The sequence below is a fragment of the Oncorhynchus nerka genome, linkage group LG17 (genome assembly GCF_034236695.1).
Source record: "Oncorhynchus nerka isolate Pitt River linkage group LG17, Oner_Uvic_2.0, whole genome shotgun sequence".
NCBI lineage: Eukaryota > Metazoa > Chordata > Actinopteri > Salmoniformes > Salmonidae > Oncorhynchus > Oncorhynchus nerka.
In genome coordinates this window covers 26030384-26051899 of record NC_088412.1, presented here as the reverse complement: position 1 = coordinate 26051899, position 21516 = coordinate 26030384, and the positions used below count along the sequence as shown (strand labels likewise).

The 21516-nt window shown below is 44.3% G+C and overlaps 1 protein-coding gene across 1 annotated transcript in view; it reads right to left on the bottom strand.

Annotated features, from left to right (window-relative positions):
- Positions 1-4248: 4248 nt before the first annotated feature.
- LOC115144982 (glypican-1-like) overlaps positions 4249-21516 on the bottom strand; it is a 60015-nt gene continuing 42747 nt past the window's right edge. The window contains exons 2-9 of the mRNA XM_029686166.2: positions 20870-21028; positions 15387-15781; positions 12132-12297; positions 11760-11890; positions 11507-11647; positions 10769-10902; positions 7460-7635; positions 4249-7236 (exon numbers count right to left, since the gene is read on the bottom strand). Of these exons, the coding sequence (XP_029542026.2) occupies positions 7025-7236; positions 7460-7635; positions 10769-10902; positions 11507-11647; positions 11760-11890; positions 12132-12297; positions 15387-15781; positions 20870-21028 (1514 nt within the window). The 3' untranslated portion in view covers positions 4249-7024. The remainder of the gene's footprint in view (positions 7237-7459; positions 7636-10768; positions 10903-11506; positions 11648-11759; positions 11891-12131; positions 12298-15386; positions 15782-20869; positions 21029-21516) is intronic.

Below are 21516 nucleotides of genomic sequence, written 5' to 3'. Positions count from 1 at the left end.
AAATCAAAATATATTTTATTTTTATATTCTTTGAAGTAGCCTCCCTTTGCCTTGAATGACAGCTTTGCACACTCTTGGCATTCTCTCAACCAGCTTCATGAGGTAGTCACCTGGGAATGCATTTCAATTAACAGGTGTGCCTTGTTAAAAGTTAATTTGTGGAATTTCTTTCCTTCTTAATGCGTTTGAGCCAATCAGTTGTGTTGTGACAAAGTAGGGGTGCTATACAGACAACAGCCCTATTTGATAAAAGACTGAGTCCATATTATGGCAAGAACAGCTCAAATAAGCAAAGAGAAATGACATTCCATCAATACTTTAAGACACGAAGGTCAGTCAAGAAGGAAAATTTCAAAAACGTTGAAAGTTTCTTCAAGTGAAGTCACAAACACCATCAAGTGCTATGATGAAACTGACTCTCATGAGGACCGCCACAGGAAAGGAAGACCCAGCGTCACCTCTACTGCAGAGGATAAGTTCATTAGAGTTAACTGCACCTCAGATTGTAGCCCAAATACATGCTTCACAGAGTTCAAGTAACAGACACATCTCAACATCAACTGTTCAGAGGAGACTGCATGAATCAGGCCTTCATTGTCGAATTGCTGCAAAGAAACCACAACTAAAGGACACCAATGAGAAGAAGAGACTTGCTTGGGCCAAGAAACACAAGCAATGGACATTAGACTGGTGGAAATCTGAGAGAATGCCATGAGTGTGAAAAACTGTGACTACATTGAAGAATCTAAAATGTATTTATTTTTGGTTACTACATGATTCTATATGTGTTATTTCATAGTTTTGACATCTTTACTATTATTCTACAATGTAGAAAATAGTAAAAATAAAGAAAAAATAGAATGAGTAGGTGTGTCCAAACTTTTGACTGGTACTATATATATGATTATAAGTCCAAAAATGTATGTAGCAACTACAGATTGCCATTTTAAGTATATCAAAAGTGTGCTAGATTGAGCATGTGTCCATTAGGACTATGTTTTTTTTATCAGCATCAATTAGATTGAGCAATAAAAGCCTAATTTTTATTCCATAGGCTGGTATCCGCACAATGCAGCTGTTGCAAGAGCGAAATGTTTCACTGGCTGTCCACTTGTTTCAAAAACAATGATTGATAGGCAGCTTAAACTTCTTGAATTCATCCATTATTTGGCTCAAATAGACATTTAGAGTTGTGAACAGCCATCCACAATAACCACAATCCGTAAGTTGCAAATAGCTAAATGAGAGAGCAGCAGTGTGATTCACATCAATGCGCTATGTAGATATCAATAATAAGTTATATCCGTATCGCCGTAGACTACATCCTTACCTCCAAGCATTTATTCACATTTTTGGATGCCAACAACAGTCGCACCATTGGAAGACATAGTTTGGACTGTAGACTACAACATGTTTTTTTACACAAACATCCTTTCTGAATTTAAAAGTAATCCTCAAAGTAATCATGTCCTTTTTCAAAAGTATCTGTAATCTGATAACAATATTTTTGCTGGTAAAGTAACGGATTATAGTTACAGTTTTTTTGTAATCCCTTACATGTAATGGATTACATATCACAGGTGAAGAAGCCATGTAATCCTTTACTCCCCAACCCTGACCACGTGACAGACATCCGGCTTCTTCACCAGACATGACGCTTGGCATTCAGGCCAAAGAGTTCAATCTTGGTTTCATCAGACCAGAGAATCTTGTTTCTCATAGTCTGAGTCCTTTATGTGCCTTTTGGCAAACTCCAAGCTAGTAGTCATGTGCCTTTTACTGAGGACTGGCTTCCGTCTGACCACTCTACCATAAAGGCCTGATTGGTTGAGTGTTGCAAAGATGGTTGTCCTTCTCCACAGAGGAACTCTGGAGCTCTGTCAGAGTGACCATCGGGTCTTGGTCACCTCCCTCCATAAGGCCCTTCTTCGTTGATTGGCCGGGCAGCCAGCTCTAGGAAGAGTTTTGGTGGTTCCAAACTTCTAAAACTGCAAACCATGAAGAAAATATTCCAATAGAATCATCCTCTAAATAAAACCAAAGCAATATCACTAATGAAAGATATGTGCAGAATGACATAAGTCACATGGGCAGGCACACAACCATGAAGCTACTACTGGACAGGGAAGCAAACCCCAACTCCTCCAGTGTGCCCATGCCTGTCTTCTTCCTGGTATCAAGGCAAGCCACATCCAGGCTGTCAGGCGTCTGCTGGAGTGTGGAGCAAGTGCCTGCCTTCAGAGGTGGATTATTTCTCACCTTTATTTTACTCTTTCTCACTCTGAGTTAGCCACACTAACAAAACATATTGGCTACTCCTAGCTGGCTCTAGTTGACTACACAGAGTTGATGTTTCAATATGACTGTGGTTGCTGGAATGGCTTAATGGTGACAAAAGGCTAGGGCGGTTGGTTGGTCTATTCCAGTGGAAAGTTACATTCAAATATCTCCTCTCATCTCTTGTGTTCCAGCAAAAGGGATTATACCCTCTGCACTTCACTGCAGCTCTCACCAGGGCAGAGGGCCCAAAGATCACAGAGCTGCTGCTGCACACCGTGGGAGGGAGTTTGAAATAAGTAGGTTACCACTCTACTACTTCTCTCCTCCTCCCCTAGTCCCCTTATGTAATCATTCTAAACTTGGCATAGGGTTTTCTCCCAACTCTCCATAACGGTTCAGTGAGATCTCTCGCTGTGTTTAACACCCACCACTTAATTATTTCCATTGGATTTCCCCTCTCACACCCTCTCCATCCCTCAGTAGCCATTTAGTACATGAATACCCTGTTATAATATGTGAGGAGTAAATCTGAATCCGTCTTTTTCATGGCACAATGTGAAACGTTCCTGCTCTGTTCTCTTACATTAATTTGGTCCCTTCAATTGTTCACAGACTGAGCTGTTTTGAACCAGAAGGTTTTGTCCTCCAACAAAGAGTTAATTTGCTGTAACAAGGGCGTTCTAAGCTTGCAACGATCATGGGAAGGCGGGGAGCTGCCAATTTCAGCTGGATGGGAGGAAGGAAGGGAGCACATCCTTGAGAGGAGCTGGAACACATTGGGGGAGGGAGGGAGGGGGAGGGAGGGGAGCTGGAAGAAATGCTGGGAGGCATGAAAGGAGCTGGTTGGGACATCACAAACAGTCAGGCTGGGATGAGTTGGTTTGGATGAGCGTGTGTGTGTGGGGGGGGGGGGGGGGGGGGGGTTCAGACACTTGTTGTAGTCGAGTAGGCCAGGTTCTCCCAAACTTGGTCCTGCCCCCCCCTCCCCACGGGGTGCTATTTTTGGTTTAACCCTAGCACTACACAGCCGATTAAATTAACCAACTCATTATCAAGCTGTGTAGTGATAGTGCAAAACCCAAACGTGCACCCAGGGGGGGCCTCAGGCCCAGTTTGGGAAACCCTGAACTACTAGACTACAACAAGGGTGTGACCCCTTGTATTAGGCTTCTGTACGAGTTCAGACAAGGAAATTACACATTTAAAGCTATACAAGTTTTAGTCACTAGATGGAAGCAAAGGCATTGTTATTGCATGTACATGAGAAAAGGGTTTTGAAGAAACAGAAGAAAAGGTCTGAGGTTAACACAGACCTTTTCTGTGTTTCTTCCAAAACCCTATTCTTTCCCCATTGATTTTTCCAATAGCTATGGCTGAACAAACCAGAGGTAACTTATCAGAATCTTGAGAGGTTCAAGGAGAAGCTGGCAAGAGGGTTAGTTTAGGGTAGGATCAGAGTAGGATAAGGCCCCATCTTCACTGCAGGACATTATTTCTGTCAGTCACGACCCATTAGATGCTAGAGAGATTGGGAATAAGCATGGCTCTGTGTTTGTGTCCACAGCTTAGCCCAATGACCCAAACAGCTCTGTGTTGAAAGCCAAAAGCAACAAGTGCTCTCAGGATCCAGACACTCAAAGACGATCCTTACGAGCCGGGGTCAAAACCTGGCCCAGAAACTCTCAGAGACACTTTGAAAACCTGAAAAAGAACTACAGCGTCATCTGACAGCTACACAGAGACAGATCCTGCTATATTAAAGCACTTTGGGAGTAGAATTTCTCCAGAAACATGGAGTGTGGTGACTTGATTTCATGTGAAATTGTGTGCCAGATGATTTGAGAGACATGATAATGTGCAGGAAGATAAACTAATGATAATGAAACATTGTATGGACAGCATCCTAGTACGGTTGACTCTTGACTCTATTATCCCAAGTAGCATTTAAAAAGAACAGTCAGTCAGGCATCTTTGTCATCACGTTTATAATAACTGACACAATCTAGGGGAAAAACGACAGGGCGTTGACATATTTTCACCTCGGCATTGTTGCAAATGTATTTTTTTTATTTTTCATAACTTGGACACTTTTTCAAATTGTCACATTGTACTTATGCCTCCCACGGTAGTTGGACAATTAAGCGTATTCACAAAATACTTGGGGCCCCTGTTTTTCTTTTCATCCATTTATTCCAAATACATAAACTCATTCACACCCTGACACATAAAAACACACTCACACCAGACCTGGGTTCAAATACTATTTCAGGTATTTTGATTACTTTTCAATACATTTCAAAAAAAGTATTCAGACAAAATTATAAAAAATAAAAAACAGTCGTTGATTATTGGAATGTATTTAGAAATATACTTGGAAAGTATTTGAAAATACTCAAATACATGGCTCGAATACACTCCCATGCCTTTAACATAGGTATTTCAAATATTATTTTAAATAAGTATTTGGAAAATACTTTCAAATGCAATTTGGTCAACTATTTGGTTTTTACAAATAATCATTCAAATACTCAAAAGTAATTATTTTGGGCTGTGTATTTGAAAATACTCAAATATACAGAAAAAGTATTTAAATAACAATTACTCAAATACACGTGTTTGTACCCAGATCTGCACCATACACGTATGGTAATCAGCCAGTCTGTATCTGTATCCAAATCAATCAGCACTTCAACATGGCTCTTCTCACCCATTGATTTTCCATTGTGCTGATTCTCTGTGCATTGAGAGAGGGCCTGCTCATCGATTGCTCAGCATGCGTTGGCCCCGGTATCTGCACTGAGGAGCCCAGTGTTAGGTTTACAGCACAAAGAGTTTAAATTAAGAGCTAGAAGAATCTGCAGGTAACAGGGAATGGGCCTGTGTTGTGTTGATCTTCTTCCCACCTCAATTAAAGTAAGGGAAATTAAGAACACAATATCTCTCTACTGAATGTGCCTGGGTACCATATGAAAAGCAGGTTAAGGAAGAAACATGCAGTCTCATGGGCCTGTGTTGAAGGAGAAACCAGGTGCAGTGCAAATTTAGGGGATGGTAAACAAGACTGGAAAGCCGTATTCATGCTCTCAGTCTATTGTTTCCGTTTCATTTAGCTCTATTTTCAATGCTTCTTTCCTGGGAAATCAGATGCTGTATTCACAGTCTTAAAGCATGCATTTGACATGCATCCATTCATACTGTGCCTATATGCAGTCAGTCAAACAGTCACACACACAGTTTTACACAAAGTCAAAGACAAGCATTCACACACTTACACACCGTACACCAGTACATTGACACCTACACTGCGTTACATTAAAGGACACTGTGTCACCAGATCTTCCCCATTCTAACATCCCCACATACTGTCTGGATGTCTTAAATGACTCAACCCCAACATATGAACATGTAATCACCATTGGCCATACATACACAATTTGCCACTACATCAGATGTATTCTCTGCTCTGAGACTTGTAACTGTACACACACAGACACTTTGAAATGGTCCTCCTGTGTGTGACAGGGGGGGGGGGACATGAGCCAGCTCCAACAATGCACTTAGATCACTGACTACACCTTATTACAATCTCATTACAATCTCACATTGCAGCAATGTTTGGAGAACATGTGACTGCGTTTTAGTCAAGGCATTCCCACTCCACATCCAGCTGTAGTCAACTGTGTAGATGGCAGGTGGGGAAGGTTCAGACCCCTAAGCTTGGGTTAATGACCATAGATTACATTATATTATAAGACGTAGAAAATATGTACAAAAAGGTGGACCCGTCTTGTTTTTTTTGGACAGGTCGCTAGGATGTGTTGAGTGAACAATACTAACCAAGGTCTCCGTCATCATGCCACAACTGGTACACTATGATTGAAATTGTTCTGAAAAAAAGATTGGTGAAAAGATCTGCATGTGTGTGTTGGGCTTCGTTCGGCATGTGTCAATGCTGTGTGTTTCTGGCTAAGTGAACTATGCATTATCACCTGACTGCTAACAGAATGGTGGTTTTTACAAGTTTTAAGACCAGATGGATAAATGAAAATATCAGGCCCAGCGAGAGGCTTATAGGCCTAGTCTGACAAAAGTGGTTTTCTACAGTCCTTCAGTAGAGGTCAGGTATATAGTTATACTGCTTTCACAGATGCCCTCTCAAGTGAAGTTTGTCAATGGTGCTGTGTTAATGTGCTATTGATGCAAGTATATTACAAGTACAAGAAACCATTCTTTTTGATTTAATATACTTGAGAGATCCAAATTCCCTGTCACTGTGATTGATATGAAAAACAAATGCATTGGATTAGCACACTGAAAGATACACACCAAACCGTCTCTCACAGTGCTCTCACAACATCACTGTCAAGTTATTGGCATTGTTAGAACATTGCAACAAGGTCACATTGACTTTACATTGAGTGGCATGATCGCTAAGAAGCTTGTGCCATCCAAACATTGCATCTAGCATGTGAACCATCCTTGTTCACCACCCAAGCATAGAAACAAGAAAAATAAGCCAAAGACCAGCTCTACTTGCCACATTTAAAAAAAAATCAAAACAAGAAAAAATGATTAGGACATTTCTTTGTGTTTCTCTCATTAAAATGAAAGGTAGTCCATTCATTCAATAACAATCCTTTCCTATTTGGCAAAGTTACCCACCCATCCCCCTTTTTTCTCTCTTCTATTCCATCTCAGAGCCCTACTCCAAAACAGAGTCTCGACTGGATGCACCACCGGCCCATTATCGCCTGCGCAGCAGTGTGGCCAATGAGAGCAGGAGCAGGAGGAGGAGGATGGAGGGGTGGGTCTGGGTTCCTGTGCCCTTCACCTTCTTGTTCTCAGGATGAATGTAGTATCTGGTGCTGTCTGCTTTGGGCACAATGACACGAGGTCCATTACGGGCACACGACTCGCCTGTACACATTCCACTTCCTGAACCACTGACGTCATCACCTGGAGACAAGGGAAAGGCCTTGGTTAATTGAAATTAGGATATCAGTGAGACCAAGCGGTTCAACATGTTTCTGATACACTCCCAACTCTAACCTGCACATCCAATACCCCCCATCCCCAAACCCAATATCCCATACCCTCTCACCCTGTCTACTATACTCTCAGCCCTTACTCCCTTCTCTCTCAACCCTCCTCCCCCTCTCCTCTCCCGCCCGTCACTCACTGGCATCCTGGAAGTCCACGTCATTGCCGTTGAGGGCGTTCCTCAGCCGGTTGGTCATGATCTTCAACTGCATGATCTGCTGGCGGATAGTCATGTCTGGCTTGGTGATGTCGATGTCCACTTCTGGGTTGTTGATCTGGCTGGCCAGGCCGTCGCCCATTACCTCAAGAAGATACCTGTACACAGAACACACCAACACGTCACTTCGCAGGCAACGCATTTGGTACTACTGAGGATTTCTGTGGTACCACATTGCAGGAGGATGACAACATTTTGGACTAGGCCTCCTGCTGCACATTATTGTAATGTGAATTTGGACCATGATGGAGATGTGTGGCAAGTAGGTTTTTGTGGGTTATGTTGTCTTTTTCTGTTCTAATCTTTGGGTATTTATGTTTGGACAAATCAATTTTATTTCAGGGATTTAGTCTATCGATTTCACCAGTTATTGATTTGTCATCCTTTGTACTGTATGTGTCTGTCCATCTATCTCAGTCTCTCCTTATCATCTCTATCCCGTCTTCCTCTGGGGTCTCTTCTCATCCACGGGACTATATTGCTGTGGTCACAGTACTGGATGGAAAAACCACACACTCATGCAAATAGTCCGAGTAGCCATTTGATTACCTGTTGAGGAGTCTTATGGCTTACGGGTAAAAGCTGTTGAGAAGGCTTTTGGTCCTAGACTTGATGCTCCGGTACCGCTTGCCATGCGGTAGCAGAGAGAACAGTCTATGACTGGGGTGGCTAGGGTCTTTGAACATTTTTAGGACCTTCCTCTGACAGCGCCTGTTGTAGAGGTCCTGGATGGCAGGCAGCTTAGCCCCAGTGCTGTACTAGGCCGTATGCATTACCCTCTGTAGTGCCTTGCAGTCGGAGGCCGAGCAGTTGTATAACCTTTTGAGGATCTGAGGACCCATTCCAAATCTTGTTAGTTTCCTGAGGAGGAATAGGTTTTGTCATGCCCTCTTCATGGTGTGTTTGGACCATTCTAGTTTGTTGGTGATGTAGACACCAAGGAACTTCAAGCTCACAACCTGCTCCACTACAGCCCCGTCGATGTGAATGGGGGCGTGCTCGGTCCTCCTTTTCCTGTAGTCCACAATCATCTCCTTTGTCTTGATTACGTTGAGGGATAGGTTATTATTCTGGCACCACCCGGGCCAGGTCTCTGACCTCCTCCCTATAGGCTGTCTCGTTGTTGTCGGTGATCAGGCCTACCACTGTTGTGTCGTCTGCAGACTTAATGATGGTGTTGGAGTCGTGCCTGGCCAAGCAATCATGTGTGAACAGGGAGTACAGGAGGGGACTGAGCACGCACCCCTGAGGTTTCTCCAGTGTTGAGGATCAGCATGGCAAATGTGCTGCTACCTACCCTCACCACCTGGGGCAGCCCGTCAGAGATTATTTTCCTGACACCACACTCCGAGGGCCCTCACCTCCTCCCTGTCTTGTCGTTGTTGGTAATCAAGCCTACCACTGTAGTGTCATCTGCAAACTTGATGATTGAGTTGGAGGCATGCATGGCCATGCAGTCATGGGTAAACAGGGAGTACAGGAGAGGGCTGAGAACGCACCCAGCTGGGTGGAAATGGATCAGCGGGGTGGAAATGTTGTTTCCTACCTTCTCCACCTGGGGGGCGGCCAGTCAGAAAGTCCAGGACCCAGTTGCACAGGGCGAAGTCGAGACCCAGGGTCTCGAGCTTAATGATGAGTTTGGTGGGTCCTATGGTGTTGAATACTGAGCTGTAGTCAATGAACAGCATTCTTGCAAAGGTATTCCTCTTGTCCAGACGGGACAGTGTGATATGATGCAGTGCAGTGTGATGACTAGGATAGGGATTGATTGAATATGTCCATAAACACACCAGCCAGCTGGTTTGCACATGCTCTGTGGATGCGGCTAGGGATGCAGTCTGGGCCGGAAGCCTTGCGATGGTTAACACATTTAAATGTTTTACTCATGTCGGCCACGTGGCCACATTGAAGGAGAGCCCGCAGTCTTTGTTAGCGGGCCGTGTCAGTGGTACTGTATTGTCCTCAAAGCGTGTAAAGAAGTTCTTTTTGTAATCCTTGATTGACTGTAGACGTTGCCACATAACGTCTCGTGTTTGAGCCATTGAATTGCGACTCTACTTGTCTCTGTACTGACACTTTGCTTGTTTGATTGCCTTGCGGTGGGAATAGCTGCACTGTTTGTATTCGGTCATGTTTCCAGTCGCCTTGCCATGATTAAATGCGGTGGTTCGCGCTTTCAGTTTTGCACGAACGCTGTCATCAACCCACAGTTTCTGGTTAGGTAAGGTTTTAATAGTTACAGTGGGTACAACATCTCCAATGCACTTCCTAATAAACTCACTCACGAGACAGCGTAAACATAAAGGGCATATATAAGGACAACTATACAATCTAGGGCCTAACATAAGGACAACTCAGAGGATGCTATTCTGTTCTTCTAAAATAGACAGCTTTTTTTTCATATCATGTTTCTTTAGAACTGTCTAAAATAAATAATGGATTTATTGTGACGGTGTAGGCTATATTACATGGATTTATTAGACTTAGACTAAAATGTAGATGTTCCAAAGATCTGCATCAGTGGCTTGTAGGCTGTGTGTGGAAGCCAGGAGATGCTAAATGTGTTTATGTTAATTAACAGTCAGTTACCGTGAGACTGGCAGTTATTTGCTTGACAATCACCGGATGAGAAAATTTCATGACCGCCACAGCCCTAACTACATGCATTACTAATGGTCCCATTGCCTTGGAGTTGCAGTTTTATGACATGGCCTGTCACATATTTCAATATCTCAGCATCACACACACACGCACATACACTTTTAAATCAGCGTCCAATGCTGCTTTAACGCTAACACAAACACGCCCATGAACCCACAAGTACATACAGTTTTTATGACACAGTCATTAATTCAGCGTAAACAGTCCTCCATAAATCAAAATGCCCAATCTCAATCCAATAAGGGAGGAGTTGTGGCTCTGCAGAAGGGGAGGTAAACTGCTCAATCATCTATTTAGTTTACAGGGTCTTGGGGATTCACTCTAACCAGAGAGAGCGTTGCATGACAAATAGGCAGTGCTGTGTCTATAGCTCTGTGAATGGTTAGCATGTTCATCCTCATTCTAAAGGGCATCTCAGGGTTCCACATCCAACACAGTACAGATGTTCTCAGACATTTGAAGCGGGATAGTATACCATGGGATGGTATGCTACATATTCCTGTTGACAATGGGTCAGTAACAGTCTGTCTATGCCAGACAGCTAAACTACAGGACAGGTGCTCATCATACCTGGCCTTGGTCATGCCATTCCAGCACTTGTCATCATTAGCTGCTCCTGCTGCCACTTTACTACTGCACAGAGCAGCTGGCAGCTGGACCCAGTACTGCTGCATCTCCCGCAGCTTACTGGACACATCAGATATCTAGGAGAGAAATGACAAACTAGTCAACACAAAACACGCATGTACACACACACAGTGAGTGAGTGAGTGAGTGAGTGAGTGAGTGAGTGGTGGTGAGTGGTGGTGAGTGAGTGAGTGAGTGAGTGAGTGAGTGAGTGAGTGAGTGGTGAGTGAGTGGTGAGTGGTGGTGGTGGTGGTGGTGAGTGAGTGGTGGTGGTGAGTGGTGAGTGAGTGGTGAGTGTGGTGGTGGTGAGTGAGTGAGTGGTGAGTGAGTGAGTGGTGAGTGAGTGAGTGAGTGGTGGTGAGTGGTGGTGAGTGAGTGGTGAGTGAGTGAGTGAGTGAGTGAGTGAGTGAGTGAGTGAGTGAGTGAGTGAGTGAGTGAGTGAGTGGTGAGTGAGTGGTGAGTGAGTGAGTGGTGGTGAGTGAGTGAGTGAGTGAGTGAGTGAGTGAGTGAGTGAGTGAGTGAGTGAGTGAGTGAGTGAGTGAGTGAGTGAGTGAGTGAGTGAGTGAGTGAGTGAGTGAGAGAGAGAGAGAGAGAGAGAGAGAGAGAGAGAGATATTCTTGGTCTACTGGGTACATTAGACTCAACAGAGAGGATGTCATGCAGTTTTAATGACACACACACCTGCATCTCCAGCCGGACCCCTGCGGTGGGGCTGGGTTTGTACTCCATTACGGTGCTGGCGGGGTTAACTCTCTTCTTTCTCTCCTCAGACCCTGAACTTTGTGTGCCTGCCACCTTGGGGGTCCCACAGGCCTGTAACACCTACCACCAAACACACAGTAAAACACACACCTTTAGACATACACATCTGAGACTCAAACACATGGGAGTAAAGGTAAAGGTTTAGTCAGCGTTTGTTGCTGGTTGAACGGACCTTGCTGGTGAAGACCTCTGTGTTCTCCTGCATGTAGAGGATGGCGTCTGAGATACGGAGGGGGATGGAATAGATGACCGCGTCCACACTGGGGTCAGAACTGAAACTAGATGCCACCTGCAGCATGGTGTCTGGACAAACAGAGACATGATATTAACAAGGGGAAAGACTGAGTGTCTGCTTATATTTGTGTGTGTGTGTGTGTGTGTGTGTGTGTGTGTGTGTGTGTGTGTGTGTGTGTGTGTGTGTGTGTGTGTGTGTGTGTGTGTGTGTGTGTGTGTGTGTGTGTGTGTGTGTGTGTGTTCGCACGTGTGTGTATGTGTGCGTACGTGTCCGTGTCCGTGCAGTCGGGCGGACATGTGTGTCTCTCACCGATGAGGTTCTGCCACTCGGTGTCGAGGTCGGCCTGGTTGGCGAGGCATCCCTTCATGACGTTTCTGCAGTAGTTGGCACATGGCTTGACTGAGGCCAGGCCTCGACAGTGAGGACAGTACACCAGCTTCATCATGGCACGGGTACACTCTGGGCTGAGAGGTACCTGGAGGAAAAGACCAATCATCATCATCATCATCAATGAGCTTTGCATCTTTTCAATTTTGACTTCAACTGTGAGGAGTTATGAGTAATACGGCGAGTTGGAATGGGAAGGTTATGTTTTGTTAAAGAACTGCTATTCTGAATTCTATTTTCACTCAGGCATGATGACTGGCGCCTGTGTAGAGTAGAGAGTTGTTCCTTGCTACTTCTTAGGTCTCTATATGTATCAAGTCAACTGTGCATAGCTGTGCTCCAGCGATAGGGGCCGTTACACTTGTCAGTGCGAAGACCAATGAAAAGCCCAGTAAAGCTCACTTAGAGACATCTTTCCTCCCCTGATGTACTGACTAGTTCCCTCCAGAACTGCCATTTTGTACACAGGTCTCTGAATGCGTACACCATCTCCAGTACAGAGACAGAAGTTCACCCTCATTGCATTTGTGGTTATAATATGTATTATAATCTTGATTATCATGTATTGATTATGATTAAGAGTATTGTGTGATATGGAAGGGCAACACTACCATGCAGCTAACACATGACCGTGGTTAGATAGTGGATAAAGAGGTGGATATGTTGGTGTATGTTGTGTAGATGTTTGTGGTCAGAAGAGTCAGCCATCATTTCCAAAGACAATCACGCATTCAGAGGAAGACCCATGTCATTTTCCCAGATTGCAGTTTCAAATTTAGCTCCTTAATGTGGATGTCTAGAGTTTGACACCATTAAGAACTTTACAAGCAAACTGATCAGATAACAAGATTAAAGAGGCATCATTACAACCGGTCCTTGTATTGCCAGACTTCACAGGGACACATCAACAGGGTTTAATGTAAACAGACAGCCGGCTTCCTAGCACGTCCGACAGTCACCGATTGATTGTGACATCCCAGTGTGAGATCTCCTACAGTGTGCCATAACAGGAGGGGGAGTGGAGCAGAGCAGAGGCCAGTTATTGGTGGCTGCTAAATTAAGATCAATGATGGGACAGATGCCCATGATGCCTCACTGTTACAGCAGGCACCATAACTGGCAGTAAAGACAATAATCAACCATAGCTCAAAGGAATTCTTCCATCTGCATGCTCTCTCCCTCTCTCTCTCTCTCTCTCTCTCTCAGATTCTCTCTCTCTCTCCCAGATTCTCTCTCTCTCTCTCTCTCTCGCTCTCTCTCTCTCTCTCTCCCAGATTCTCTCTCTCTCTCTCTCTCTCTCTCTCTCTCGCTCTCTCTCTCTCTCTCTCTCTCAGATCCTCTCTCTCAGATTCTCTCTCTCAGATCCTTTCACTCAGATCCTCTCACTTTACTCAAACTCTCTCTCTCTCTCATACACTCACGTTCATGGATCTCTCTATACCTCCTCCTCTATATCTCCCTCCCCCTGTGTTCTATTTAAAGGTGGTAAAGCTTGTGGTATCATGTACTGGAAACCCAGTCTGTATTTAAATGGGCCAGACTCTGGCCTCTTTGTGCCAACATAAAGAGTGGTTTGAAATAGTGGTTATTTTTAGCAAGAAGGGAGTGAGAATCCACTGGATTCCTGCAAGTGGCTATTGGCCTCTGTGGTGTTTGTGTAAACAGCTTGTGTATGTTCGATGTGTAACCCACAAATACACATCAATCCACTTTTTAAAAAACACAACAGATTACACATTAGACATGACATTCGAGACTTAAAGTACTTTCATAGTAATGTAACATTCACATGAACTTAAAACCTTAATGTTTTTCAAAGGCTCCTTCCTCTCTCCAAGAGTGTGCCAGGAATCACCTTTTGAAAATCTTTATACCACCAAGAGCATAAAAAAAAAATGGCATACATCCACTGCTGAGACAGAGAAGCGTCCCACTGTTACCCTACTTAAAGCCATGTTTGAAGAGAAAAAGTAGAATGGCCAAGTATTCAGCAAGTAGACAGTGGATGTAGGAACAGGGACAGGAAGGCCAGACCTCTCTGTAATTCACTTATGATGGGGAACAGATGTTAAGCTAGCCTAGCAACATTATTCATCTGCCCCTCAGACAAATAAAATCATATTTTATTTTTCACATGCTTTGTAAACAACAGGTATAGACTAACAGTGAAATGCTTACTTAGGGGTCCTTTTCCAACAATGCAGAGTTAAAGCTCAAGATTTTTTATTACATTTTTTACAAAATAGTAGTACGAGGAATAAATATGCAGTGAATAACGAATAACAATATGGAATAAAAATAAAATGGCCATATATATAGGGAATAGAAAAGAAGACTGTCCGCAACTCCAGTATGTTCCCATGGTGATTTAATCAGACGCACAATAAACACTAAGTTTTGATCCGAGTTGGATCTTAGTCGTTCTTTTGTCCTGCAGCTGATAAGTTCAATGTGCATATTTATCTCTATTTTCCCCCATTTATATCAGGAGTACCAGTACCGAATCTATGTACAGGGGTACGAGGTAATTGAGGTAGCTGAGCTGTAGTCAATGAATAGCATTCTTACATAGGTATTCATTTTGTCCTGGTGGGTGAGGGCAGTGTGGAGTGCAATAGAGATGGCCTCCTCTGTGGATGAGTTGGGGCTGTATGCAAATTGGAGTGGGTCCAGAGTGTCTGGGATGATAGTGTTGATGTGAGCCATGACCAGCCTTTCAAAGCATTTCATGGCTATAGAAGGGAGTGCTACAGGCAATGCACAGCAGCCTTTTACACACCCTTACTGAGACACGCCCCTACTGAGACACGCCCCTACTGAGACACGCCCCTACTGAGACAAGCCCCTAGTGTGCTTTATCTATCCACAGTATTCATATGTTTTCACCAGGGTAGCCAAGGTTAAACATTGCCTGTGGGTGAGAATTACATTGTCTCATCCAGGGACTTTACTTTTTTGTGACACATTTACACAAGATACTACCTCATAAAAATCCCAATTTGAACTGGTTGAGAGGGTTTCAGTGTGTGCTGTAGGATGTGAGTAATGTGTGTGTATGGTGGTTAATGGTTAACAGTGTGGCAGATGTGAGGTGGTAATCTCAGGTATAAAAAGCACAGCCATGTTTATCAGAGGCAACAGCACGTGAAACAGCACAGGTCTCTACAACAACAGTACCTGGGAGACTTTGCGGACCACTTCTCCACTGACGGTCAGTCCCTGGACGAATGACCGCGCCGCCACCAAGGCCCGAGTGACCTTGGACTTGAGGTCGCGGGGAACATCCCCAAAGGGCCGCAGGGTCTCCGTCTGCTTGGCCACACACTCCAGGTAGTCATCAGTGAGAGTGTACTGTGGGAGGGCGGAGGCCTTGAACAGGCGCTCCAGCAGCCGTGCCCAGAAGTCGTTGAGCGTCTCCTCCAGGTTGACAGCGGAGCCGCGGTAGTAGCGACGCAGGTCAGTGTACAGGTCCTGGAACACAGGGGCGTTCTTGGAGTAGAGGGAGCTCAGTTTGGCCAGGAAGGACTCCTGGAGGGAGCGCTCTGAGCTATTCAGGAGGTCTGTGAAGTATGCTGAGGAGAGAGGAGAGAGGGACGGGGAGTCAAATACTGGACTAGTCAGTTTTATTTATAGGACAGGAGCAGCACCTATCAATGCCTTTGCCAGACCACAAACAGGGCCTAGGGAGCGTAGAGTGGGATACATTTATTTTCTTGAGGAACTTGAGGCAACCGACCAATCAAACACGGAAGAGATTATGAAAGAGACAGGCCTCCAAAGCTCTTTGGTCTAGTCTACAAAAGGGTGATTAGGCTCATTCACATGCATGGTCACCTGCGCCTGGCTGGAGATGCAGGTGTGTGTTTCATTAAAACTGCAGGACATCCTCTCTGTTGAGTCTAATGTGACCAGTAGACCAAGACCAAAAATCAATCTCTCCCTCTCTGACACACACACACACACACACACACCTGGTTTGTCTCCAGCTTCCAGCAATAACAACATTAGATCCATCACCACCTGTCTGTCAAGAGAAATAGCACTTACTGGCCTTCGGCACCTGTCAGGTCTACTGTACAGTATATTAGAGATTCAAAGCACTACCCACTGGGCACGCACTGGTTGAATCAACGTTGTTTCCACATCATTTCAATTAAATTACATTGAAGCAACATGGAATAGACATTGAATTGATGTCTGTGCCCAGAGGGTAAGGTCTTGGTGCTACGTAAAACATTGAAATAAATGGGAGTGTGGAAATTAACAGATTGATTTGGCCCATCATTATGACCAGGGCATAAGAGACATAATATATATATGCACAGTATCAGTCAAACGTTTGGACACACCTATTCAGTCAAAGATCTTTCTTTATTTTTTACTATTTTCTACATTGTAGAATAATAGTGAAGACATCAAAACTATGAAATAACACATATGGAATCATGTAGTAAAGTGTTAAACACATCAAAATGCATTTTAGATTTTTCAAAGTAGCCTCCCTTTGCCTTGAATGACAGCTTTGCACACTCTTGGCATTCTCTCAACCAGCTTCATGAGGTAGTCACCTGGAATGCATTTCAATTAACAGGTGTGCCTTGTTAAAAGTTAATTTGTGGAATTTCTTTCCTTCTTAATGCGTTTGAGCCAATCAGTTGTGTTGTGACAAGGTATGGGTGGTATACAGAAGATATCCCTATTTGGTAAAACCCCAAGTCCATATTATGGCAAGAACAGCTCAAATAAGCAAAGAGAATCAACTTTCCATCATTACTTTAAGACATGAAGGTCAGTCAATACAGAAAATGTCAAGAACTTTGAAAGTTTCTTCAAGTGCAGTCGCAAAAACCATCAAGTGCTATGATGAAACTGGCTCTCATGAGGACTGCCCCAGGAAAGGAAGACCCAGAGTTACCTCTGCTGCAGAGGATACGTTCATTGGAGTTACCAGCCTCAGGAATTGCAGCCCAAATAAATGCTTCACAGAGTTCAAGTAACAGACACATCTCAACATCGACTGTTCAGAGGAGACTACGTGAATCAGGCATTCATGGTTGAATTGCTGCAAAAAACACTACTAAAGGACACCAATACGAAGAAGAGACTTGCTTGGGCCAAGAAAGAAGAGCAATGGACATTAGGCCGGTGGAAATCTGTCCTTTAGTCTGATGAGTCCAAATTTGAGGTTTTGTTTCAAACTGCCGTGTCTTTGTGAGATGCAGAGTAGGTGAACGGATGATCTCCGCAGGTGTGGTTCCCACTGTGAAGCATGGAGGAGGAGGTGTGATGGTGTGGGGGTGCTTTGCTGGTGACATTGTCTTTGATTTATTTAGAGTTCAAGGCACACTTAACCAGCAAGGCTACCATCGCATTCTGCAGCGATACGCCATCCCATCTGGTTTGCGCTTAGTGGGACTATCATTTGTTTTTCAACAGGACAATGACCCAACACACCTTCAGGCTGTGTAAAGGCTATTTGACCAAGAAGGAGAGTGATGGAGTGCTGCATCAGATGGCTTGACCTCCACAGTCACCAGACCTCAACCCAATTGAGATGGTTTGGGATGATTTGGACTGCAGAGTGAAGGAAAAGCAGCCAACAATATTTATTTATTTATTTTATTTCACCTTTATTTAACCAGGTAGGCAAGTTGAGAACAAGTTCTCATTTACAATTGCGACCTGGCCAAGATAAAGCAAAGCAAATATGTGTGAACTCCTTCAAGTCTATTGGAAGAGCATTCCAGGTGAAGCTGGCAAATTAATGGTGGCTGCTGGTGAAGCTGGTTGAGAGAATGCCAAGAGTGTGCAAAGCTGTCATCAAGGCAAAGGGTGGCTACTTTGAAGAATCTCAAATCTAAAATATTATTTTTTTTATTTGTTTAACACTTTCTTGGTTACTACATGATTCCATATGTGTTGTTTCATTGTTTTGATGTGTTCATTATTATTCTACAATGTAGAAAATAGTCCAAATAAAGAAAAACCTTTGAATGAGTAGGTGTCCAAAACTTTTGACTGGTACTGTATATTTTAGGAACTCAGTCAGGGTCTCAACTTACTGTTGAGAGTTAGAATAGTATAGCATCAGCAGTTTTTCTCTTGTTATGGTAGTCACTGACAGTCAATCAATTAGCCCATGTCAGCTACCATTTTTTAGATAGGTAAATGTATCTAGCCAGCTATCTTGTAGTAACTTGTAGTAATCGTGGTAGTAATCATGGTCGATTATCGACCGGGCACAAAGGGCACGTGCCCAGGGGCCCTGACCTCCAGGGGCACCCATTGATTTTGTTTGTCACTCTTACTCAGATATCATATAAACATGGCATAAATCAGGGCAAAATGTGTAGAATTGCAGGAAATTCACTTGAGAACGGCAAAAGTGTCTCCCCACCCCATGGCATAATATGTAGAATAGCAGCAAACTTGTTTTAAAACTGCAACATTTTCTCTGAGCCCCATGACAAAATGGGTAGAATTGCAGGAAATTTACTCAAAAAAGGTTTCCTCTCCGCCTTCAAAAGGGGGTCCACTAAAATGTTTTGCCAGCAAGGTTTTGCTTGAGGCCTCCAAAAGACTAGGGCCCTGATTGTGACATACAAGGAGGAGTGCTCTAGCTTCCCTGACAAATGAGCTATAGACACTGTGAGAACCTGTGAATTTATCTGTAGAATTGTAGAGCTCTTTTTCAGCTGCAGTTCAGTTCACAGCACTGTGCGGGTACACTCTTAGAAAAAAGTGTTGCAAAAGGGTTATTCGGCTGTCCCCATAGGAGAACCCTTTTTGGTTCCAGGTAGAACCCTTTTAGGTTTCATGTAGAACCCTCTCTGGAAAGGGTTCAACATGGAAATCAAAGTGGTTCTACCCGGAACCAAAAAAGGGTTCTACCCGGAACAAAAAAGGGTTCTACCTGGAACCAAAAAGGGTTCTTTGGCTGTCCCCATAGGAAAACCCTTTGAAGAACCCTTCTTGGTTCCAGGTATAACTATTTTGGTTCCCTTTAAGGTTCTAGATAGCACCTTTTTTCAAAGAGTGTATAGTGAGAGGAGAAGAGAAAAACAACACAACAAAATCAACAAGGGACAATGACATTGCCCCATATACCTCCTTATTGAGCCTTGTAATAAAGCAGCATATATTGAGAGTTACAGTGTCAGTGAGAAATGTAATACATCTCTGTATCCTCCCATTTTGCTGACACACTAACTGGGCTGCTGCTGCTGCCTGATGCTGGAGCTGACCCCCATAGAAAGAGGGTTAAGATGGGCAGACTGCCTCTGACTCTCCCTCTAATCTGAGGTTTGCATGCTGGAGGAGAGGGGAGGGCCTGGGTGGGGCCTGGGAGTGCTGCTGCTGCTGTGGAGAAGCAATAAAAACCTTAATTTAGTTGAGCGAGTCCAGGGCCCACGCCCGACAACCCTGAACACAACCAGATGGCCATGTAGCTCTTACCGTCACTGCTCTCTGCGTCCTTCTGTTCCTTCTGTTTCTACTGCTCCTACTGCTACTACTCCCGTACTCTACTGCTGATCCGACACAGCTGCAGTCATATCAAATGGGCTTGAAACATCACCTGCACACTTCAATTTCCTCCTCTCTCTACAGCTGCTTCATGTAGCTATAGCTCTCCTGCTCATCCCTCTTTGATGCATTGCTTCATCCTCATCAACATTTGACTTTCCGCTGTCTCTATGGTTGTAACCTCCTGATGTTGAGGGGGATGAAAAAGGGCTGTGGGTTTTGGGGTGTGGGAGCTGTACTGTATGCAGCTGGACTAGCTCTATACTGTTCTGCCAGCCCAGCCCCTGTGTGTGTGATAGTGTCCTTGTTGTTGTGTGGCCCAAACCTTCCTCCTGTTGCTAGGCTAACTCTGCCACATCAGTCACACTTCTTTCATCTTGCTCGGTAAATCAGAGCAGCCCAGCAGTCCAGAGAGTGCAGAAAGCAGGAGAAAAGGGAACTGTAACTCCCCATCTGACACACACTCATACCACCATACCCTCTCCTCTTTCCTTCTTTTTTAAATTCTTTCAAATCTCCATTAGCATTGCCAGCATCCCAGCCTGTGGCAGTGGATTGGAGGAGGAGAGACGGAGGGAGGGCTCCCTGCACCCCCTATCCCCACCAACCTGTCAGACGGTGTCTGCTAGGTTCCATGACTCATTACCACAACCAATCATAACTCACTTTCCCAGCCACCCACAATCTCCTCCCTGTCTCTGTGTCTACTGCTCTCTGTCTATGCCACTCTGATGACAGCTAGGGCCCATCAAAGCAGGAAATATGACTCCATGCCATCATCTCCAGTTCCTGTTCTAATCTTATGTTAATCAGATGGATGGAGGTCCAGATTACCCTGTGGGGGGTTTATTTCCCTGAGCAAACAACCGTGTTTCAGGCGTTATCAGCTGCTGTCATCGGGGCACCATATCCTTTGGGCCACATTGGTCAGGACTATATTGATTAGTTTATAAATAGAGTTTATCAGTGATGTGTTAAAGATTGCAGTCTTTAAAATTCTCAGAACAAGTCAAGGACATCATCAAGGGCATCCAGTTCTTGAACTCAAAGATCGCACGCAAATAAGTGTGTGTGTGCGAGCGTGTTTGTATTGTCAGTATAGAGGAGTGTATGCGTTCTGGGAGGCTGCTACTCACTGTCGAAGCTCCTGTACTGTGCATTGAGAGAGGCCTGTAGCGAGCGTCCAGCCTCTCTGACCAGGCCCTCAAACTCCCTGCGACTCAGGTTGGACAGGGTCTCCTCCATGGCACTGGTACAGCAGGTATACCCCTGGGGACAGATCCGAAGGTGCTCACCTACACAGACGCAAGACAGAGGAGAGGACATGTTTAGGGTTTTATCCACAGTGCATACAAACTATATTTCCATACATGTATTTTGTTCTGTCTGTATTTTATTCATACAGCAAAACAGCACAACTGTGATGGGCATTGTATCTGATAAACTGAAAATGGTCCATAATGGATTGCTATTGGTCTCTGTAACTTGTGGATTAATCAATCTCTTAAGGATCTAAAAATAGCTGTGCAGGCTCCTCTGCTTCCCTAGAACCCACAGTAAAAAGAAAGAGAGAGGATGATATCTCATTGTTACCACCAATTCATTACACTGACCTACATGCCATCACATGGCCTCGGGCCCTCAGGACCCCAAGGTGGAGGAGGCTATGGTTATCATATATCACCTCTCCCCCTCTCTCTGACTGTCTCTGAGCAACACATCAGACCAGTGTCTGTCAGACTACAGCCAGAGAAGAGCTTAACCAGAGAGAATAGAGATGAGC